The following is a 20,617-nucleotide window of genomic DNA, read 5'->3' on the forward strand; positions in this document are numbered from 1 at the left end:
TATCGCATCGTATCTTGTGAATCCAGATGTGAATCCAGATGTGAATCCAGATGTGTAGAGATCAGAGATTTCCATCCCTAAAACAACCAGCGTCCTCCAGCGCCCTGTGAATAAAACCCAAACATTTTGTTTAAATTAGAAGGATATAGCAGACCAATAAAAAATCATTTTTATTCAGAAATGTAGGCTCACTGACTGAGCTTTTCAGCCTATATAAAACATATACAACTGTAGGTTTACTGGGGATTTGGGTGAAAAAGCAGTTTAAGGATACAAAAATGCATTTTTATTAAAAATAAAACACTTATCACTATCTTTTGTTCATGTTACAGTTTAATGGAAAATACACAAAACCGAGGTGTGTGGTTGATAGAAAAACAAGGAAACACAGATGCAAACATGCTAGTGAGTATAAAAATCAACAGCATCACATTCATGAACAGAATCAAGGTAGACATGCCAAATCCTGATAGAAATAAAAGGCAGATTGAAAAAAGTGTAAAAAATTTGTGTACAATAAAGGCTGCTGACAATCTTGCCGGAGTTTGGATGTTTGTGTTAATTCACAATTAGACGTTACAAAAACACATTAGTTGTACTGTGGATGAGCAGAAACCAGGAGTGAAAGCCAAACATTTTATTTTTTCACAAAAAGGAAACATTATAACAGCTGTAACTCTTTAGGTTATTCCAGCTAGCTGCTATGGTTGTGTTTTAATAACCATGCACTGTGTATAGTTTTTCTTCATTTTTTTCATCACAGATCTTAATATTTAGTTATTTTTTTTTACTGTCAGGCTACATATGCAAAGCCACATACAATGTAGGGATAATTGTACATGTCCTCTAGGTAGCTACTAGCATTGTTTATTGATCCAGCAAAACCGAAACCTTCCAAACTGCAGTCATTAAGGTTGAAGTCCCTCCTCAGCAGGCTGGCGGCCCATAAACAGCCACCACGGTATGAGATGACAAAATGATCGATAATGTCTCTGGAGATGAATGACAGGAATCCAGCTCTCTGGCTGTCGCTCCCACAGTGTGAGAGAAAAATAAGATTCAGGGTGAACAGATGGCCGTCTCGTGAGCGCCTCCAGGGCTGAACGTGTGACAGCTCAGTTCACATCACAGGTAGCCCATTTTACAGCAACATATGTAATGAGGTAATCGAACAACAGGCTCTTCTGGATGTTTGTTTTGATTCATTTTTGGCAGCAGGTTCTCTTCCCATTGCTATGGCACGATGACTGAATTTGATGGGAACGGTTCCAGTCGAAGCATAGGAAACAGAAAAGGCACGTTTCTTGACATCTCAAAGGTCTGTGAACTCTCCCTGTGACTCAGTCCGACTTTCTTTCTCTCTTTCTAGAGTCTATGTCTGCAGCTGAAGTGTTCATGCATTTGAGATCTGATCGCTCTCTCTGTCCTTGGCCTGTGTGAAGACGTTGAGCTTGCTGCGCTCCGCTGCGTACTGCGACAGGTTTGTCAGGCTGATGTTTTCCTCTTTCTTTTCTCGGCTGTCTTCGTCTGGCTCTTCATCCTCGCCCGTTCTCTCCTCCCCTTGCATGGGCGTGTTGATGGCCATGCTGGTACGCCGGGAGTCTTCGGTGATGTTCCTGCACAGGTCGCGGTTCTTGTTGCGCCGGGCCAGCTTGGTAAGCGAGCCGAAGCGCAGGTTGAAGAGGTTTTCCTCTGAGGAAGACGCAGTCTGTGGCGTCTGCTCGCTGCCCTGCTGGTCGTACGTCTCGCTGGCGCCCTTCAGCCTCAGGTTGTTCAGTTTTCCGTTGATGCTCTCTTGGGAAGAAGTCTTGAAGCGGCCGCCGTCCAGGCTGGCGAACATCGCTCGCTTCTCTGGAGAGAGAATGTCGAGTGAGTGAGCGCGCTGCTCCAAGCCCAGCTGGCGGCGCTCCATGCTGCGGATGGTGGCGGCCCGCTGGAGCTTGTCGTGGATCTCCACGCTCAGGCGCCGTCGCGTTTCACGGAACTCCGCTCTGACGTTTGCCTTCCACTCAGCAGCGTGAGCCTTGATCTCCCCGACCTGCAACAGAAAAACCCAAACGATCAGAACAGCAGGTATATTACACACATACGGATTCATCTGAACAAATCACAATATCATCAATAAATGTGTTTATTTCAAAACAATACATGTAGTAGAAGGGGAGCCATTTGTAAAGTTACGCAGTAAAAAATACAAACAATATTTTGTTTGGTTTGGCCTGTAAGAAAAAAAAAGGGAGTTCATTTCACCATATTATTCATAATTTTATAAATCTCAGCATTCATACATAAATATTTAAGTCACAAGCTCAATATGTAGCTTGTAATCTAAAAATGTAATGCGCAAATTAAATATATAATTGGGAAGCTAAGTATTTACTTACCAGTTAGATACTAAAGTCTGAGGTAAGTATTCAGTTTGGAAAATAAATATTTATTTTATTTTACAACAAATTAGTTAGTTAGAAACTAATTAGTTAAACTAAATATTCAATTTATTAACTAAAAAAATTGTTGGGAACTACATATTTCGCTCGTCACTAAATATTTAATTTGAGATTACTGTAGTAAATATGACATGAACTAAATATTTAGTTTATGAATCAGACATTTATAATTGTATGAATAAAGCAGGGAAAACATGACTGAGAAATGAACTCCCATTTTTTTGTCTATCACTGGATAAATAAAATAAAATATTGCTGTTAATTTCTTACACTGTGATTCTACAAATGGCATCCCATGGGTCAGTCTGCTTTAATCCATTTGTTATTAATTATTAATGCAGTATGTTTGCTTATGGAGGTGTGAATACACAATTGATCCAAAATGACAAACTCTGGTTCGTCTCCAAACCTCCGTCTGGGTTCGGTTGAAGTGAACTCTGATGTGGTTTGTATGTATATGTGAACGCCAAGCGGACCGGAGAGTTGTAAACGATTGGATCTGGTTTTACCCAATCAGCAACGCTACTCTGTGACCTATGACATCAACATCATTGTTCAAAACTCCTTCTGTTCTTTGATTCGCCTGTTTGAAGTTCATCCTGAGAAATTGACCTCAATGGGAGAAATCCCAGATGGAGCATTGAAGGGAGATGAGAACTGAGCTGAATTGTGTAGGAAAGCGACGCCAGGCTTGTTGAAGATGCAGAAATATGGACCCTCACCTCTTCTTTGGTCTTTTTAGAAAGAACTCTCAGCCAGTCTCCGATCATGCTGAGAACAGCAGCAAAGTACGCCAACCCCACCAGGATCCAGAACCACACCAAAGGCTTGTACCAGTTCATGTAGTCGATGGTGCGATTCCCACCTGCAGTAGGAGCAAAAGCGATTTTAGAGGGCCTGAATCCTGCAGCTTCAGTAAAAGGCTGCAGCTGTGGGACGACCTGCCACGTAGTCGCCGATGCCCACAGTGGTGAGGGTGATCACAACGAAGTAGATGGCCTCCAGCGTGGTCCAGCCCTCGATGTGTTTGAAGATGACAGCAGGGATGGTGACGAAGACGATGCAGCCGGCGAGGATGAACAAGAGGGCGGATGTCACTCTTATCTTCGTCTGGCTGATCTGTCTGTGTTTTTGCTAAGCCAAGCAAGGAAGAGATTAGAAACTAGGAAAATGTGGATTATTAAAAGGTTCAAATATGACAGATTCACACTGGATATCATTTAAAAAAGAAAGTGATACATAAAGAAAGCAGTTTTCAGACACTGGGCATCATTACATAGGATGTTTTTCCTCTCATATAGAACTGAGAGCTAAAAAAAGCATACTGATAAAAACAAAGACAACACGCTCCTCACCCTGAATATCTTTTCAACTCGCAAGATGCTTTTCACAAACATGGTGCCCAGCTGGTCTCCGATCCCCGCCAACAGGAAGCCAAAGAGAGGGATGCCAAAGATGGCATAAAGGATGCAGAAGATCTTCCCGCCTTCCGTGCTGGGAGCGATGTTCCCATAACCTGTAGAGATCAGCAGAACGTCTCAGAACCCGCTCAGACCCAAAAACAGACGCAGGGAAGGCTGGCGCGTAAGACGAGGAGGAAGACTCAGTCAAGGTTCTCTTATGTAACTCAATCAATTGATGGCCTTATGCAATACCTCTTAGTGCATGGAAAAGCTCCAACAGGCTGTAATTAGGTTTAAAGGAAACTGCATTAATAATGACTTTACTGTAACATACAGAGGTACAGTAAAAATCAGTGATGGAGGAGGCAGCTTGATTTCTTCATCTTTAACCCACAGGAACCCGGTTATCACATTTAGGAAAAATTATCAAAACTTTTGAAGCTTTAGAAAAACTCACATTTTTTACGTTAAGATGACATATTTTGGTGTATTTTAATGATTTTTAGGTTTTGTGAAGCTAAAGGAAAACGATACAAGTAAGAAAGTGAAAAGTGTCTGTTAGTATGAGTTAGTACTCTGGGGAACATTTTCACTCTACCAGCTGTAAACATCTAAACACTGAAAGTTTTTGCTGTTTTTCTTTGTAAAATATCTCAGAGCAGTAAAACCTGACCTGCTTTAAACTGCTCCGTTCTGGATCTTTATGGTGCTGATTGTTCACTAATGGGTTTTAAAAAAAAGAAATATCTTTTTATCTATCACATAATATCCCATTAAAATATGTAAGTAGTAACAACAGATCAACGTTCATAGTGTGTATGAATGAATTTTGTGAAGCTCTGTACATTGAGAGAGAAACCTCCTGTCTGATGTGGCTCATGTTGGTGTTTTAAATGGTCTGAATCGTCTCCATGTTTTGTGTAAAAGCAGCAGAAGTTGTTTCAGGAAGGCGGCTCGTCGTGAGAAAACAACATGTTTATGTCAGCAGTTTCTCTAAGCAATTATGAGAATGCTGAGCTTCACAGGCTGTTAGCTCCTGCAGCCAGGAGGAGTTCAGGGAGCGAACGTCGTTGTTCAAATCACCCGGGAATAATAATGAGACTCAGGTCAGCTGAGACTTTACTGCATCTATTCAACCACAGCAAATAAAACTGGAAAGGACAGAAAAACATTTACTGTAAAAATAGGAACAATGAAATTTATTTTCATCAACTTGTGGTGTATGACCTTTACTGATAGACTAGCTCCTTTTAGCACAACAATATTGTTTTCCAGCATCCAATCGGATCGTTTCGAAGCAGAAATGGAGCCTCAGTGGCCGAGAGAAGCAGCTTTATTATCCATCGCTGCTGCCAGCAGACTGTGCGTCAGATTTACAGGCGTACCAGAAACACAGCACAAAATGTACAGCTCAGGATTTATGTATTTTAATAAAACTCATAACTGCATTACAATTTTTACATGCTAAAATTTATGCAATTAATTAATAGAAATGAACAAGTGAAAGTTCATACATTAAAAATGTTCTGCAAAGTAATTATTACATTCTATGTGAGGTTCAATATTAAACTTGTTGAGCAGAGCACCTTTCTGGCTCCTACCTATGGTGGTGATGACCGTTCCAGCAAAGAAGAAGGCGCTGCCCATGTCCCAGTAGCTGGAGTTGTACGTTTCTCCAATGGGCCTCACTCCTGCGCTCACAGCGTCTATAGCATGCTGCAGGAAACAGGGAGCAGTGAGACTGATCGAAACTCAAGATTTATATATAAATAAACTGATCAAAACACAGGAAGAGAAAAACATGAGCAGCTCAGCAGTCACAAAGAGAAGAAACGGTTCAGAGCGCCGGGCTCCCACTCAGGATAGGGACCTGCTGCTGGGAAAAACAGACAGTCTGGTTCTCTGCCCAGATATTCACACATGACCCTCAGCATGGATCCTGTCACACCTTTGACCTTTTTATAACCTCTGTTTCCCCACAGGACAGCACAGAGTTTTCTAATTTAATGATTCACCAGTTTGGAGCAACCAGACAGAGATCTTCAGGCTGTGATGTGATACCTGTGATGTGAACAGAGATCTTCAGGCTGTCACTACTAAACCTGGAGTCGTCGCTCCTCTCCTCTCTGCTCGGCTCAGTCTGGGTCTCCACACCGAAACTTTCTGTCTGCTGGTTTCAGTTACCAGAGTTCAAACTGCCCTCGTATTTCAGAGAAGTCCAGATGAAATGGACCGACCCACAGCACCATAGATCCTCCACCATACTTATCTATGACTTATCTTTTCAATCTGACCCTCTTGTTTATTTTTCTAGATTTGATTTTGTCTTTTTCCTGAATTTACATATTTGACCACTAGTTGGCAGTAGAGCTAGTGTAGGATTGAAATGCATCACCTCTGTTGTAGTTTGTTACATTATTCCATAACGTGTTAATGCAACAAGTCTGGACAAACCACACACACCATCACACTATGCACTTCATATAAAAATACTTCTAGACAAAATAGAGTCTAAAAATGTTTTAAAAATGAAAATACTTTGAAAATAAATAAAACTTTATATGAAGATGATAAAACCAATTTATCTTAAAATGCTGAAAAACATCTGGTGGAGCCGTGTAGGGTTAAAATAGTAACATTAGAATTTTTAATATGAATTTTGTTTGCTGTAAAACAATTATTTCTGAACATGGATTTTGTTCCCCCAGCCCTTAATAAATGTACTTAAATCAAATATTTGATTTGGGTTTTTTTTTCATTTTGGTTGAGAATGTTATTTTTATTAATTTGGTAGGAATGGTTTACAACAATTAACACTGTTGTAAAAACACCAGAATTATCCATTTTTTTATCTGTTGGACAAACGGAGAAATAGTCTCACTAAACAAACAAAACGTTCTAAAAAATCTAGAATTTATTTCAAGGCTTTTAGCATCATGTTGCAGATAAATAGGAATGATAAATGCAGTCAGTAATAATCTATACCACAGTAGATGAGCTACAAGGATCAACCTTAAATGACATATTGGACTGAATCCAGTGTCAGTCCAATATGACACTGGGTTCATATTGGACTGACAGCTCAGCTAAAATATGAGTAAAGTCAGGAGGAATCTTCCAGAGGTTCAGGTGTTGACCTGAAGCAGCCAGAGGTTTCAGGTTAGCACACCTGGTCATGTGACCTCTGTCAGCTGCTCATTCAGCTCATAGTTAGTCCATTTAGTCCCTAAAAGAATCGCAGAAAGAGTTTTTCTTGATTTTGTACTCAAATAATTTAAAGTTATGTTAGCTGTGACACTAATCAACAGACTGTAAAATCTGAGGGAGTTTCTTTGCTTCAGAAAGAAACAATATTTATGGAGCCTTGCTGTTCACACAGGATCTTGTTCTGTGTTCCAGTTTAACCGAAGCTGTTCAGAGTCTTTTCTGTTTGGTTCATGTGTGAAAACCATTTACAGCATCATTTCTCAATGATCTCCCTCTGGGCTCCGTTATGCACCCAGGAACATCAACCTATTATCTTTTGTTCTTTATAATCTCCGTCTTCATGGGCATTTGATGAGAAAAGCATTTATTTTATAATTTTCATATACATGTGCTCGGTAATATTCTGCCTCTGGGGGCAAATAAACTGTGAAACCGTTTCCTCAGCACTGCTGGAGCATCATGCTTTTACCTGTGGCTTCTTCATTCAGGGCAACCCCCAATCTGTTCACTCAAGCTTTCTGAAAGCTGCCAGCCGTTATAATAAAATATGCATGTACTCTTCTGACACATATTTTAAAGCAGTAATATCATAACACAACCTGCAAACACGATGCTGCACTTGCTCACCATCTTACATCTGATTGCCTCAGCTGCATCAACCCAACTCATAACATCCACTCAAGATCTAAAAATAATCACTTTCAAAATGCTTGAGGTTGTAATAAACATTAATCATTTATGAGGAAAAATATCCTATTAAATAAGCCAAAGATTTCCTAATTTTAGAGTCGAGGGGCAGAAATACATAGCTGCTCGATGCCTGAATATTTTATAAGGACTTCTATTTTTGCCCCATAACTTTCACAACCACACTAAAAAAGATCTGTCTGAATGCAAGTATCAGGTTGTCCACATAACTGCTAATTTATTCAAATCAATAGTGAAAACAAATATTTGTTATGTTAAGACATTAATTTGCATCTAAAATCAATATAAACAGTCATTTCCATCTTGGCACAGTTCCACACAACGCTGCAGACACACAGATGTTCAGCCAGTCTAGTTTTTACACGTCTAAAATGATGCTGTCAGTTCCACTGATCACAGCGGCCAGGCGCAGGCCACATGCTGCCACCGCTACACACTCAAAGCTCCATCTCAAGCTAAGCTGAGCTAAGCTAAGCTGAGCTAAGCTAAGCAGACACATTCCTCTCTGGATGCTTGAAACTAAATATGAAACTCAGCTTCACCTCCTTTCTAATCAATTCAGCTAATAATTATTTGATCACTTGCAGTCACTTCACTGAAATGTCTCTCCTGAACAGTCAGGTAGTTCCAGAACGCCACAGCCTTCATCCCTAAATGAAGCTCTAATCAGAACGAAACAACAGACATGATCAGACTCAAGTCTTCATGTTCTTTAAAATAACCAACAGTAACTTTTAAACTGCGGTACTCTGACACTCTGTCCAAACCTCGGTTTGGGTTCAGTTGAAGTTCGGTTTGAATTTATATGTGAAAGCTAAGCGGACCAGAGGCCGCTCCAAAAGCAGGAAGTGCACTACAGCGGAGAGCATTCTGGGTAAATACAACCAAAACAAATGTGCTAGCCTAGCAACAGAAATGGCTCCTGGTCTTTAGCCAAAGACTAAAGAGAAAAATCTGACGCCTCCATCTTGTTTCCATCTGGTGAAGAAGGAAGTTGCTCTCAGTGTCTTCAGAGGTTTTTGTGTCGTTTCCTTCAGTGGTTCTTGGTGCAGCGCCCCCACAGGCCAGGAGGGGAACAGGTTGGTTTGACTCAGAACCACAGCAGCTGGAGGTGGAGCGGGTGATGAAGTTCCGGTTCTGGAACCAGGTCCACTGGGCAATCAGGTGGGAAACCTCTGATGTTGTTTTGTCCACAAGGTAGGATTGTTATTGTTTGGAGGCAGACAAACTAGAATAGTCAAAGGCAAATCATGTTTGAGGTTGACACCCTGTCATTTATGAAATAATAAAAACTATGTAAAGCATTTGAGAATCCTTGCAGGTGAGAATTGGTGGATATAAAAGCAACACAAGGTTTCATTTTGTACCAGAGGAAGTCAAGTGTTCAGGTTATTTTTATCTGATGTGAAACTTTGTGAATTTGGTAATTAGCCAAACTGTTTGTTTATCCGTAATGTTCTGGTCTGCTTTGGTTTCTCTACAGGTGCAGAAACGCTGCCACCACCAGCTGGCTCTTGGCTCATGTGTTTCTCATCCTGTGCTGCAGGATCATTAGAGAGCAGACAGTCGCTGCAGATTTCCATCCTCTCAGCGGCGTTTCCTCCCCTCAGCAGGTGATGGCAGCGATCCGGGCAGCAGCTTCCTCACGCTCTGCTCCCCTGCTGCATTCTGACACGCTGCCAACAACTCTGCTCTGCAACACTTTTAACATCAGTAACACCTGAACACTGACCCAAACTGTCTCGAAATCTTTGATGCTACAACCAAGAACTGAGTTCAACAACAGTAACAGGTGGATTTTCTATTAAAAAACAATTTCTGAACTAATACTTTCAGGCTAAATCTCTCCTCTGCAGGATTCTGTGCAGCTAATCCTTAGAAATAAAAACAAACCCAACCTGTTACACTTTTCTCTTATGTTACATAATTTATGACAAGCTAGATTGTTTCTGGTGTATTTTTACTTGCAGTAACCCGGCGAATGCAGAAGTTTATTTGCAAATTAGTGAGTCATCAATACATGAAGCCTAACTGGTGCCAGAGACATAATGCCACAGTGAGTCATCAAACCAGCGCCCGCAAAGCCAATTAGGGCTGCAGTGTTTGTGGCACTCAGTGGGTGAGCGGGCATCTCCGGTACCAGAGCAGACGTGATGAGGTCAACAGACGCGCTTGGCCGCATTAAGTCAGCACACGCTGTGCGGCGAGCCTTAACGAGAGCTGCCGTCCTGATAGATCGGCCCACACAGGCTTCCCAAGGTTGCCATTTTCCTGTCAACTTCTTCACCAGAACAGTTTGACAACAGCGTCGCCGCTGCCAGCTCTCCGGCTGAGCGACTGGAGCACCAACAGATAACTAATAACCAAAGCTGTGAGAGGAGCAGGCAGACTTTCTGATGATGGACGTGTGAAGCAGCAGGTCCTGCAGGCCTTTTCTTCAAACAGCAGACACATAAAACTGAGTCATTCTGTTACTTTAAGAGCTGATCGAGCTCTGACGTTTATCAGGAATACATTTATTATTCAGAAAGACTAATATTCACTTTCTTCTACTTTCCATCAGTGAACATGTCATTACTACATCTGTGCAGTAAAGCTGCTGCCAGTCAAGCTTAACAAAGCTCAAACTGCAGAGAACTTTGAACTGAACAATGATGCATTTTACTGACAAACTTCAAATGAATGCAGCTTTAATGATTCTCTGTTTGTGATTTTCAGTGTTTACAGGAGGAAACTCTGCATGTTGGATGCATTATTTTCCCTCCAGCTGAGCAGAGTGACGGCTGTGTGTCCATCCAGGAGATACAGTGAGGACATGCAAAATCAAGATTTTATTCAAGAGAAATGTAAACCTTAGATACACACCCTGGTTGTTAACAGATCTTTTCCTACTCAGTTCACTTCTTTGTGTTCAGTTCAGGTTTTATTCTTGTTTTCTGATCTTTGTGCAGTTAAATGAATGAATCTCCGATCGGCGTTATCTTCTCCTCTTAGTTTGCAGTTTGAAAGTAATTCATTATTTTCCTTCTATTTTCCAAATCTTTATAAAACACACTGAAGTTGGTGGTTTGACTGTGACTAAGTTTAAAAAGTTGAAGAGTTGTGCATTCTTTTGAGACACTTTGTAAAGTTTGAAAACTGAAACTATTTGACATGTGGGGAAAGAGAAAGTGTTATGAAAAAGATCCATGTTGTAACAATAACACATTAAAATTTAAGGCTTGCTACGGTTTGCTGTTCATCAGATAGAAACTGAGTCATTAAATAAAAATTCAAATATCTAAATTCATTGAACACATTCAGATAATCTTCCTGCAGATTGGTTCTGTCAGTAGAATCTGAGGTAGAGATTGAGCTGATTTGTCCAGAAGACACTGCTGGCTGTGATTCGCTCCAGGAGGTTTGTGTCTGCAGATCTGCTCAATGAATAATTGATTCCTCTGGACCCCAGGTTCGCCGCGCTAAAGGTTTTCATTTCCACACGTCTTCTTAGGAAGTACTCTCATTGATTTTGTTCAAAAACTCATGATGGAGCATCAGTGGCTGAAAGGCTGAGTACAACAAAAGGAACATGGTGCAGAAAAAAACGGATCCCAAAGAAAGTTTGGATGAGCTGCAGAGGGAGAGAGGCTCTGTGGAGCAGAGTGGGCGATCAAATGGAGTTATTCTGGTGGAAAGACGAGCGCCACCGACCCGTTTGGGTTAGTTCAAGGACTGGGCTGCAGTCCTCTGACTGAGAACTGACTGGGTTGTTACATAAGGTTGTTGTTGCTGGATTTTCTTTTTGTTCCTGAACTTTTTGCAGCATATTGTACCGATTTCTGCAGACTGGCTGATCTTCAGTCCTGAACCTGTAAACTTTCTGCTCACTCTACTCCAGCACATCTCAAATCATTTCCCCTTTCCACTTGTGCGTGTCATGGTGATGCAGTGACCCTCAGTCTGGACGATAATTCAGTTTAATGCCAGAGAGCAGAATAAATCACAGCTGTGCTTCATGTCACTGCTGCTGACCGTGTAAAAAACAGTTAAATTGACGGTTAATTTGGATTCTGACTGAACTCAGTCTGTTTCCTGGAGCTATGAACTGACAACAAGGGAAATTTCCCAAGTTGTGCTGATAAATTACTGATTCAGTTTGTCGCTGATTGAGTTTCTACTTGAAGTCAGAATTATCCCAGCAACTTTTTCTATTTCCATGAACTCTGCATGGAATCATTCTGTCCCTTTTCTCTGGAATCAATTTTATTCATTCTAACTTTGAATTTGATATAAATACATCTGACTTCCTAACTGTGAGTCTGACTAATACAGATGTGAGAACGTGTTGAAGGAAACAACACACACACACACACACACACACACACACACACACCTCTGCTCAGGTTTCACAGCAAAAACGAGGCGGAGTGTCAGAGTCAGATAAGGCGAAGCTTTTCTGAAGTCGACAAGAACATCCTCAGATATCACACTCAATTTCAGAAAGTGGCAAAAAATGTAGAATTTCTCATTTAAATTTTGGAATTAAGAACTGAGATTCTCCACACAGTGTTTAAATAAACCTGAAGTTAGACTTTTACAGCAGATGTTTAAATGTTTATTATAAGCAAACAGAAAGCAGCAGACATCACCTCTTCTTCTCCTGACCTGTCCAACATTTTCCTTTTCTTTATGAAAATTGTCAGAAGCTTCTGTAAAATGAACTGACATTTCAGATCAGATTTCTCCTGTGACATTCTCAGCCTCCAAAACAACGTCTGACAAATTTACAGCGAATCTCAACATTGATCTTCCACATGTGAGATAAACTCCAGGCTGATTTTAGCTGTGCTACGTAGAAACACAATATTAGACTGTAGTTAAAACCAGACTAATGGATTCATAGTCAAACATTTTGTTTTTATTCTCAAGTTAAATGAAAAGCAAATTAGGAGAGTTTTATCATCTTGATCTCTGGTGTTTTTGTGGCTGTTGGTCGTGTATTTCCATCTCTTCTTGTTTTGTAGTTTTTATTTCCTTTCTGTATTTTGTCGTTTGTCTCTATAGTTTTCCCTCCATCCCTGTTCTGCATGTCGTTCATTAGGCTTTTATGCTGCAACACTTTCTGCCTTCACCTGTTCTGTCACAACCTGATATGATGAAGACAAACATTTTGTCTTAGTTTACAGTAAACAGTGGCGTTCCTCAGGGTTCTGTCCTCAGTCCCCTTTTGTTCATCTCTTTCCTCTTGGTAATTTCTGCTACAGAGTCGATATAAATTTGGTAACAGTGAGGTTTACACCCAACTCTGCTTTATTTTAGGGCCTCAATCTTCTCTCTGACTTCCCTCTTTTACTGCTCAAATGAAACTGAATGCTGGTTTACCTCAAGATTCCTCAGATTAAACTGATAAAACACAGATTATGTTCATTGGTACAAAGTCAACAGTTTCTATTGCCTGCTGTTCCATGACTCTCCCTTCCCTTATGTTAAAGATCAAGCCATTATCCTTCACTGACTAAATTACTCTGTCCTTCAAGAACTTGACTTGCTCTCCAACTCCTGAAGCGTTTTGAAAGCCCTTGGAGTTGGAGACTAGATGCAACATGGATAAGATCCAAACCCACCTTGATGATGTCATCCAGCTCGGTGGGAGTCACACAGGGGTTCCTCTCCAGAAAGGAGGCCTTCTCCAGGGTGATGCTGGTCTTCTGTTTGCTCTCAAAGGGCTGCTCCAGGCCCTTGAAGGCCAGAGCTCCAGCCACCAGGTAGAGGACCACCACCACGAACACCGCCATGACCGTCTTCCACTTCATCACGGACTGCAGCGCCGCGATGGAGCCGTCAGTGCTGGCGTCCAGGCTGGCCACCATGCTGGCGGAGCGTGAGGAGATGGAGAGGCGCGGCAGGGCGCAGTGGCCGTTGGCCCGCGGGTCGTAGCCCATCGGGTTCTGCATGGTGGCCACGCTGGCATGGACCAGGCTGGACTTCACCATGCCTGGCTGCATCTTTTTGGGCGGCACCAAGTGGGTCTGGACCGCCACTAGGAAACAAAACCAGAAGAAGTGTTAGGTTTTATTTGGACAGACGGAACATGAAAACATTTCCACGGCCTGGAGGGAAAAGTACGAGAAATCTGGAGACTTTTTCTTTCCTGTAAAGTGAATGCAAAGGCATTTTGGTCGGCCGATACGATCCCAGAGCCCAGAGACATCTGTCTCTGTCTGTGGTCAACAGCTTGTTGACATGTAGAATTAAAAATGTAAACTAATGACATGGGTTTAACTAAACCATTTCTAATGGTTTGCGGTTCATATTTAATAATTAGAGATACATTGCTGCATACAGACATAAGAGCATTACAGCCATTAAAAACCTATTATCCCCACTCTCAAGGTCTAAAAAGCTTTTCTCTGCTCACTCTGGGCAAACAGACGGCTTCTTGCAGAGGAATGCTTCTCAGAAAAAATAAGTATTATCCACTACGCTCACTCTCCTTCACCTCCAAATGTGAAAATCTGGAGACGTTTCAGATTAACTTCAACTTCTGCTTCAATCATGCTGGAAAGTATTAACAATGTTCTGATCTAACAAAATATGGAAACAAAACAATCATTTACAAACAGTTATGGCTTATTGATACGGGCAATACGGCTCACACCCAGGGCGCCACTGTGTCAGGGGATCACAATTAGCAAGCAAACAAAAAACAAAGTTGTCCTTTGCACCTCAAGCAATTTTTGTTTGTTGTTATTTTTCCATCTACAGAGAAAGATCCTCCCTCTTATCCTTTGTTTGGTTTTCACAGAATGACGAAAAGTCCAAGAAATGACGGCGAGAAGTTCATGACGATGAAATGGTTTCTGATTGAAGTTTTAACACGTTCATTTTGATTAAATAATTAATAGATTTTAACATGTTTGCATTTTTAATACATATAGTAGTCCCAAGCCAGAACCCTTCGTGTTTCTGGTCTGTTCATAAATCTGACGCACAAGCGACAAACAACGAACCACAGCGCCGCTTCTCTGGTCCACTGAGGGTTAATTACTCTAATCAGTCTGATTGGACGCTGGAAAAGACTTGATGTGTTGAAGTTGTGCTAGAAACAGTTAGCAGCTAATGCTAATGTCACCGGGCACAGTCCACATTTCTAGAGAAGCTCCATTAACGATCAGGAAAGATGAACTTTACTCCAATCTGCCGGCTGAAGAACCTGAAGATTAAAAACTATAAATATCTTTGTTGTTGAGCATTTATCCAATACTTTACCAGAAAATGGGATTTGAATTGAAAACGTTGTTTTTTCTGGTCAATATATGCTTTTCAATTGAAATGCGATTAATTAATTACAGACCCAGAAATGAATTGGATTTAAAGGACAGCGTTCACACGCCTCCCGGTTCATTAAGCTGGCAGCAGATCTTCCAAACGTATTTCATGAACAAATGTTCCCACTAACATCACTCTGCTGGATTAGGCATTAATACATACATGATGTTGCTGCAGGTCAAACATACAACAAGCCACAGCATGAAGGAACCAAATATAGAATCCTTTAAATGTATTGATTTGAAGCTCTTCGGAGCTCCGGCCTCCACCCAAACGCCCACACCTCTCCGGCTGGAGCGCCTCAGGGCTGCGGCTGTCTGCGACGCTTCTCACATGGAGGGTCAGTGAGAAATGGATTTACTGAAGGAGGAACGGTTCTGCTTTAACGCCACTCTATGCCAAACATCCACCAGGAATCAAGAACCTCCAGGAACAGTCTCAATCTCTGACGGAGGAATCTTTTTAGTTATTCACTAAAAGTTTAATTTACTGGCAGAAATATACCAAACGCTGCAACAAGCTGCACAGGAAAGCAGCAGCTGCTGTTCAGATCAACATGTTCCCGTTCCTCGGGAGGAAACACCCTCAGTTCAGTTCATCCTTGGGTTTGTGTGTAAACGTCTTCTGAACACTGGAGTGAACTTTTCTCCTGGTTCTGGGTCTGTTGGTGAGCAGCGCGGCGCCGTCGGCCTTCCTGTGGAAACTGAAACCTCGGCTGAAGCCACCAAGTCTGCAGGTTTCATGCAATCAGTTCGGAGAACCTCAGGAGCCTAGCGGCCACAGATCCGGATTCTACCACCAGGGGGCGTAACTACTGCTTCTTCAATGCTAAACATATAAAATATGTTTAAAACTGAATCTTTTCAGGTAATTCACTTTTTGTAATTTTCTCTGTGTAAGGCAATAATCTATTTTCTTTATCAAGGCTTACAATAAAACATTAACACTAAAGATATTTCAAGTGTTTTTCTTTCAAGGATTATTCATGAAATGAGTGACTGGAAAATAGGATTTAGTGATGAATTTGGAAATAATTCTTGTAAGATTAGTTTTATTTAGACATTTAAACTCTTGATGGTTAATGTGTTCATTGCAAACAGCTGAGCAGTTCTAAATGTTCCCAATAAAGTGATTTTGCAGAGAGATGAAAAACGTCAGGGCCAAATGTAGCAGTACGTCTCCAGTGGAAGTGGATTATTAACGTTTAATAAGGGTGATAACTTTGATAAATGACAAAAAAACAGGAAAAGTTGTTTTATTTACTTTATTTTTTTATGTAATACATTTTAGAATATTAAAATGTTCCAAGAACATTAACTGTCAGAAAGTGAAGGTGAAGAACTGCGGCTCACCAGGAAACCACAGGAAGCCATGTTTTATGACATTTAGAAAAATAAAATGTAAACTAAGAACTCAAACTACGACTTGCAGTCCAAACCAAACGGCAGCGAACATAACACCGTCTGGCTTCCTGGAGATGAAGGTGGCATTACGGTAAAATCATTTTGCAGCTGCTGAAACAGTTTCACATTGATTTCTGTAAATTAGATAAACAGGGAGGGAAAGAGTTTGATGCCATTAGACGCCTTCACCCCTCTGCCCTCACGCTGCGCTTCTCTGGCCAGAAGGAAAATACACAGATGATGATCCATAAGGGAAGAGGTGGAGGAGCTGATCCCAGCAGATGTTCTGATGGAACCTGCAGAACCTCTGGGCTGCAGCGGGTTCACAGCCGGTTAAAGTAAAACTGCAGCAGGTTCTGCTTTTCCTGTTTCACTCTTTAAACAGTTTTAATAAAAGATTTGAATGAAGAGTCGGTTCTCTGATGGTTCTGATGGTTCTGTTGGTTCTGTGAACATTCTCTGTTGGTTCTGTGTTGGTTCTCTGTTGGTTCTCTGATGGTTCTGTGTTGGTTCTCTGATGGTTCTGTGTTGGTTCTCTGTTGGTTCTCTGATGGTTCTGTGTTGGTTCTCTGATGGTTCTGTGTTGGTTCTCTGTTGGTTCTTTGATGGCTCTGTGTTGGTTCTCTGATGGTTCTGTGTTGGTTCTTTGATGGTTCTGTGTTGGTTCTCTGATGGTTCTGTGTTGGTTCTTTGATGGTTCTGTGTTGGTTCTTTGATGGTTCTGTGTTGGTTCTCTGATGGTTCTGTGTTGGTTCTTTGATGGTTCTGTGTTGGTTCTCTGATGGTTCTGTGTTGGTTCTTTGATGGTTCTGTGTTGGTTCTGTGTTGGTTCTTTGATGGTTCTGTGTTGGTTCTCTGATGGTTCTGATGGTTCTCTGATGGTTCTGTGTTGGTTCTTTGATGGTTCTGTGTTGGTTCTTTGATGGTTCTGTGTTGGTTCTCTGATGGTTCTGTGTTGGTTCTTTGATGGTTCTGTGTTGGTTCTTTGATGGTTCTGTGTTGGTTCTCTGATGGTTCTGATGGTTCTCTGATGGTTCTGTTGGTTCTGATGTTTCTGTGTTGGTTCTCTGATGGTTCTGTGTTGGTTCTTTGATGGTTCTGTGTTGGTTCTTTGATGGTTCTTTGATGGTTCTTTGATGGTTCTGTGTTGGTTCTCTGATGGTTCTGTGTTGGTTCTTTGATGGTTCTGTGTTGGTTCTCTGATGGTTCTGATGGTTCTCTGATGGTTCTGTGTTGGTTCTGTGTTGGTTCTTTGATGGTTCTGTGTTGGTTCTCTGATGGTTCTGTGTTGGTTCTTTGATGGTTCTGTGTTGGTTCTTTGATGGTTCTGTGTTGGTTCTCTGATGGTTCTGATGGTTCTCTGATGGTTCTGTTGGTTCTGATGTTTCTGTGTTGGTTCTCTGATGGTTCTGTTAGTTCTGTGAACGTTCTCTGTTGGTTCTGTGATTCCTGATGGCAGTCAGCTGCCTCCAGGTATTCACTCATAAAATCTGCCATCAAGCTGCAATTCAATGTCTCCATCTTCAGGTAAAAGCAGTTTTTCAAAATAAAAGTCACTCAGTCCATTATTAAAATGCACAAACAAGGAATCTGATTAAAACAGTTATATAAATATAAAAAGACTATTTACTATTTACACGTATTTACATACATATTCATGTAATTGTTTATTTTATTTAGAAGAAATAATTTTACTGTCTGGTTTCACGTGATATAAAATTCTGAAAAGGAAAACCCAAGAGATGAAAAAGCTGATTCAGTTTTGAGTCATCAGATGCTCAGTCCAGTTGATGACATCACAAGAGGTGAGAGAGGAAGCTGATGGTTTGTTTTCACACTTCCTGCTTTGACGAGATTTAAAACTTGATCACTTCAGTTACAAATAAACAAGTGAAAAAATATTTTAGTAATTAATTAAAATGTATCTGGTATGAACATTTTAAAAACTGGTTTAAATGATTTAGTTATATTTCTTTTATCTGTAAAATGTGTAGAATTTCTACGTTGACATATTGATGAACATTTATATGAATATAATTTGTGCAACTTGTTACAGAGATTTGTGCCAGTAAATGAGAGAGAACAGATATTAACATTTCATTTACTTATATTTGGACTAATACTGTAGAAATTATGTAAGTTTATCAATTAAATGAATAACAGGAGCAAAAATCAAACCACTTTCCAACTAATTTAAATTTGAAATATTTCTTCGGATCGTTTTTTTCCTGCTCGCTCGGTTTCTGGTTTGTGATTATAAATGTAAATAGCTTTATGCTTTTTGCTGGGCCAAAAGAACATGAAGCGTAAGATAAATGATCAGAAACTGGAGCAGAGGGCTTCACGTCTGATTTGACAGTTTGTCACTGAATCCAGTTTATTTACATGATTTTATAAAACTGGTTTGAACTGGATTCATGGCGAATTTCTGTTAAACTGAAAATGAATTGGACCTGTTTGTGTTTTAATGTGCCTTAAGATGCCAGTAGATAATTAACACAATATAAATAAGCTGAACTGAACCAATATGTTAACTGAAATGTAGATATTTTTAATGAATATTATTTATGCATCTCTAAAAATGAAATGAAATGTCTTTTGGATGAATTTGGAAAGTAGCTCTTCATGCTTTTATTTTGAAAAGCTTCTTGTCTCAGACATTCTGCTGTCCTGACTTTCCCATCAATGCTGCTTTGCACAGCTAAGAACAGGAATGATGGAGATCTGTCTGTCACAAACACCTTTCTGCTGTTTACACCATTAATGATTCAGACTGTCGGTGGAAATAAAAGACAAATCAGAAACAGGAAACAGAGCAGAACTGTTCAAGCGTGTGAAGAATGTAATGCGGATGTGCTGCAGGTAGCCCACCTCAACGAGCTGCTGCTGAGACGAGGCTTTCACATCAACACATTCTGGAATTGGCAGCAAACTCAGGATTTAAGAGGAAATGATGGATTCACCAACCTTGCTCTGGGTCCCAGTTTACTTGTTTTGTCGGGTTTTCTATTGGAAATTTCATCTTTGATTTGGTTCCTTAGTAACCAGGGAGTGCAGGAAAAATATTCAGGGCGAATCCCAAAATAAAAAAAGGAAGAAAGAAATCAAATCAAGTCACGACGCATTCCGTGTCCATTGCCTGTTTTCTCAGAGAGCAGCGATGAGCGCATCAACCAGCCGCATTGTCTGCCTCTCCGCTGGAGCTGCTCCCCCTCCTCCTCACCCCCGCGGTGTGTTCAGACAGGCTGCTTCTGATGCCTCCCCCCGTGGTGCCGCACCACTCGCTGGTCCGAACCACATCCCTTGTCGCACTGGAGCAGTGGTCCGGTCCAACTCGAGCTGCCGGAGCGTGTCTATCTACGCGTCTTTACGCACGCCTCACACCAGCAGCAGGAACAACGGGGGAGGACGCTCTGCTCTCCGCCCTCCCTCCCAGCAGCCAGGACTCCACCTGCCTCCTCCGTCAGGCCGCATCAAGCTCAGCATCACTTTTATTTCCAATCAGCGTTTATTTAAATTTATGCGGTAATATTTTACTCACTCTTTATTTGTCCACAAACCAGGATTATCTTCTCTTCATCTGGCAGCCGGGAGATGAGCACATGGCGCGCAGCGGCACCAAATCATCGGCAGACACACTATTACATCATTCACATGTGGAGGTGGGGGGTGAATTATTAATGAAGTGTGATGGATAAGAACCGGTGACCTTCTGTGACCCATCAGACCGGCGGTCTGTCGATACTCCTGATGTTGGATTAAACCAGAGCTGCTGTCAGCCTGGAGGCCCCGAGTTTCACTGGGAGGCTTTTATCTAAATTAATGGGTTTCATATGATTTCAGTTCAATGAAAATAAAAATAAAACTGATATGTTGGTTTTATTGTTCATTTCTAACTGCAAACCTTCTGACCCTGTTTGCCCTTCTGAGACTCAGAATTTGTCATTTAATCTATTCAGTTTATTTGTAAAGCACCATTTAACAACAAAGTTTGTCTAAAGTCACTTTACAAAAAAACATAAAAATCTAAATTGTAAAGAGCAATGTGTGATCAGCCAGTCCGCTCAGACAAAACGAACTTTTGTCTCTTTTGTTTGTGTCACCAAACATCAAAATGAGTCTCTGGAGTCTGTTTGGG

General features: G+C 41.1%; 1 protein-coding gene across 2 annotated transcripts; it reads right to left on the reverse strand.

Moving 5' to 3' along the window:
* Positions 1 to 313: 313 nt before the first annotated feature.
* kcnk10b (potassium channel, subfamily K, member 10b) lies at positions 314 to 20,284 on the reverse strand. Of its 2 annotated transcripts, none has more exons than XM_028001484.1 (7): positions 20,021 to 20,284; positions 13,372 to 13,787; positions 5,452 to 5,566; positions 3,803 to 3,963; positions 3,389 to 3,581; positions 3,170 to 3,312; positions 314 to 2,038 (listed from the first exon to the last, which is right to left on the reverse strand). In XM_028001484.1, coding segments are annotated over exons 1-7 (1,674 nt in total). In that variant the 5' UTR covers positions 20,022 to 20,284; the 3' UTR covers positions 314 to 1,393. The 2 variants fall into 2 exon arrangements, with proteins under 2 accessions (XP_027857285.1, XP_027857284.1); XM_028001483.1 differs by lacking the exon at positions 20,021 to 20,284 and adding an exon at positions 19,447 to 20,000.
* Between the last annotated feature and the right edge of the window lie 333 nt (positions 20,285 to 20,617).

This window comes from Xiphophorus couchianus, chromosome 19, assembly GCF_001444195.1.
Source record: "Xiphophorus couchianus chromosome 19, X_couchianus-1.0, whole genome shotgun sequence".
NCBI lineage: Eukaryota > Metazoa > Chordata > Actinopteri > Cyprinodontiformes > Poeciliidae > Xiphophorus > Xiphophorus couchianus.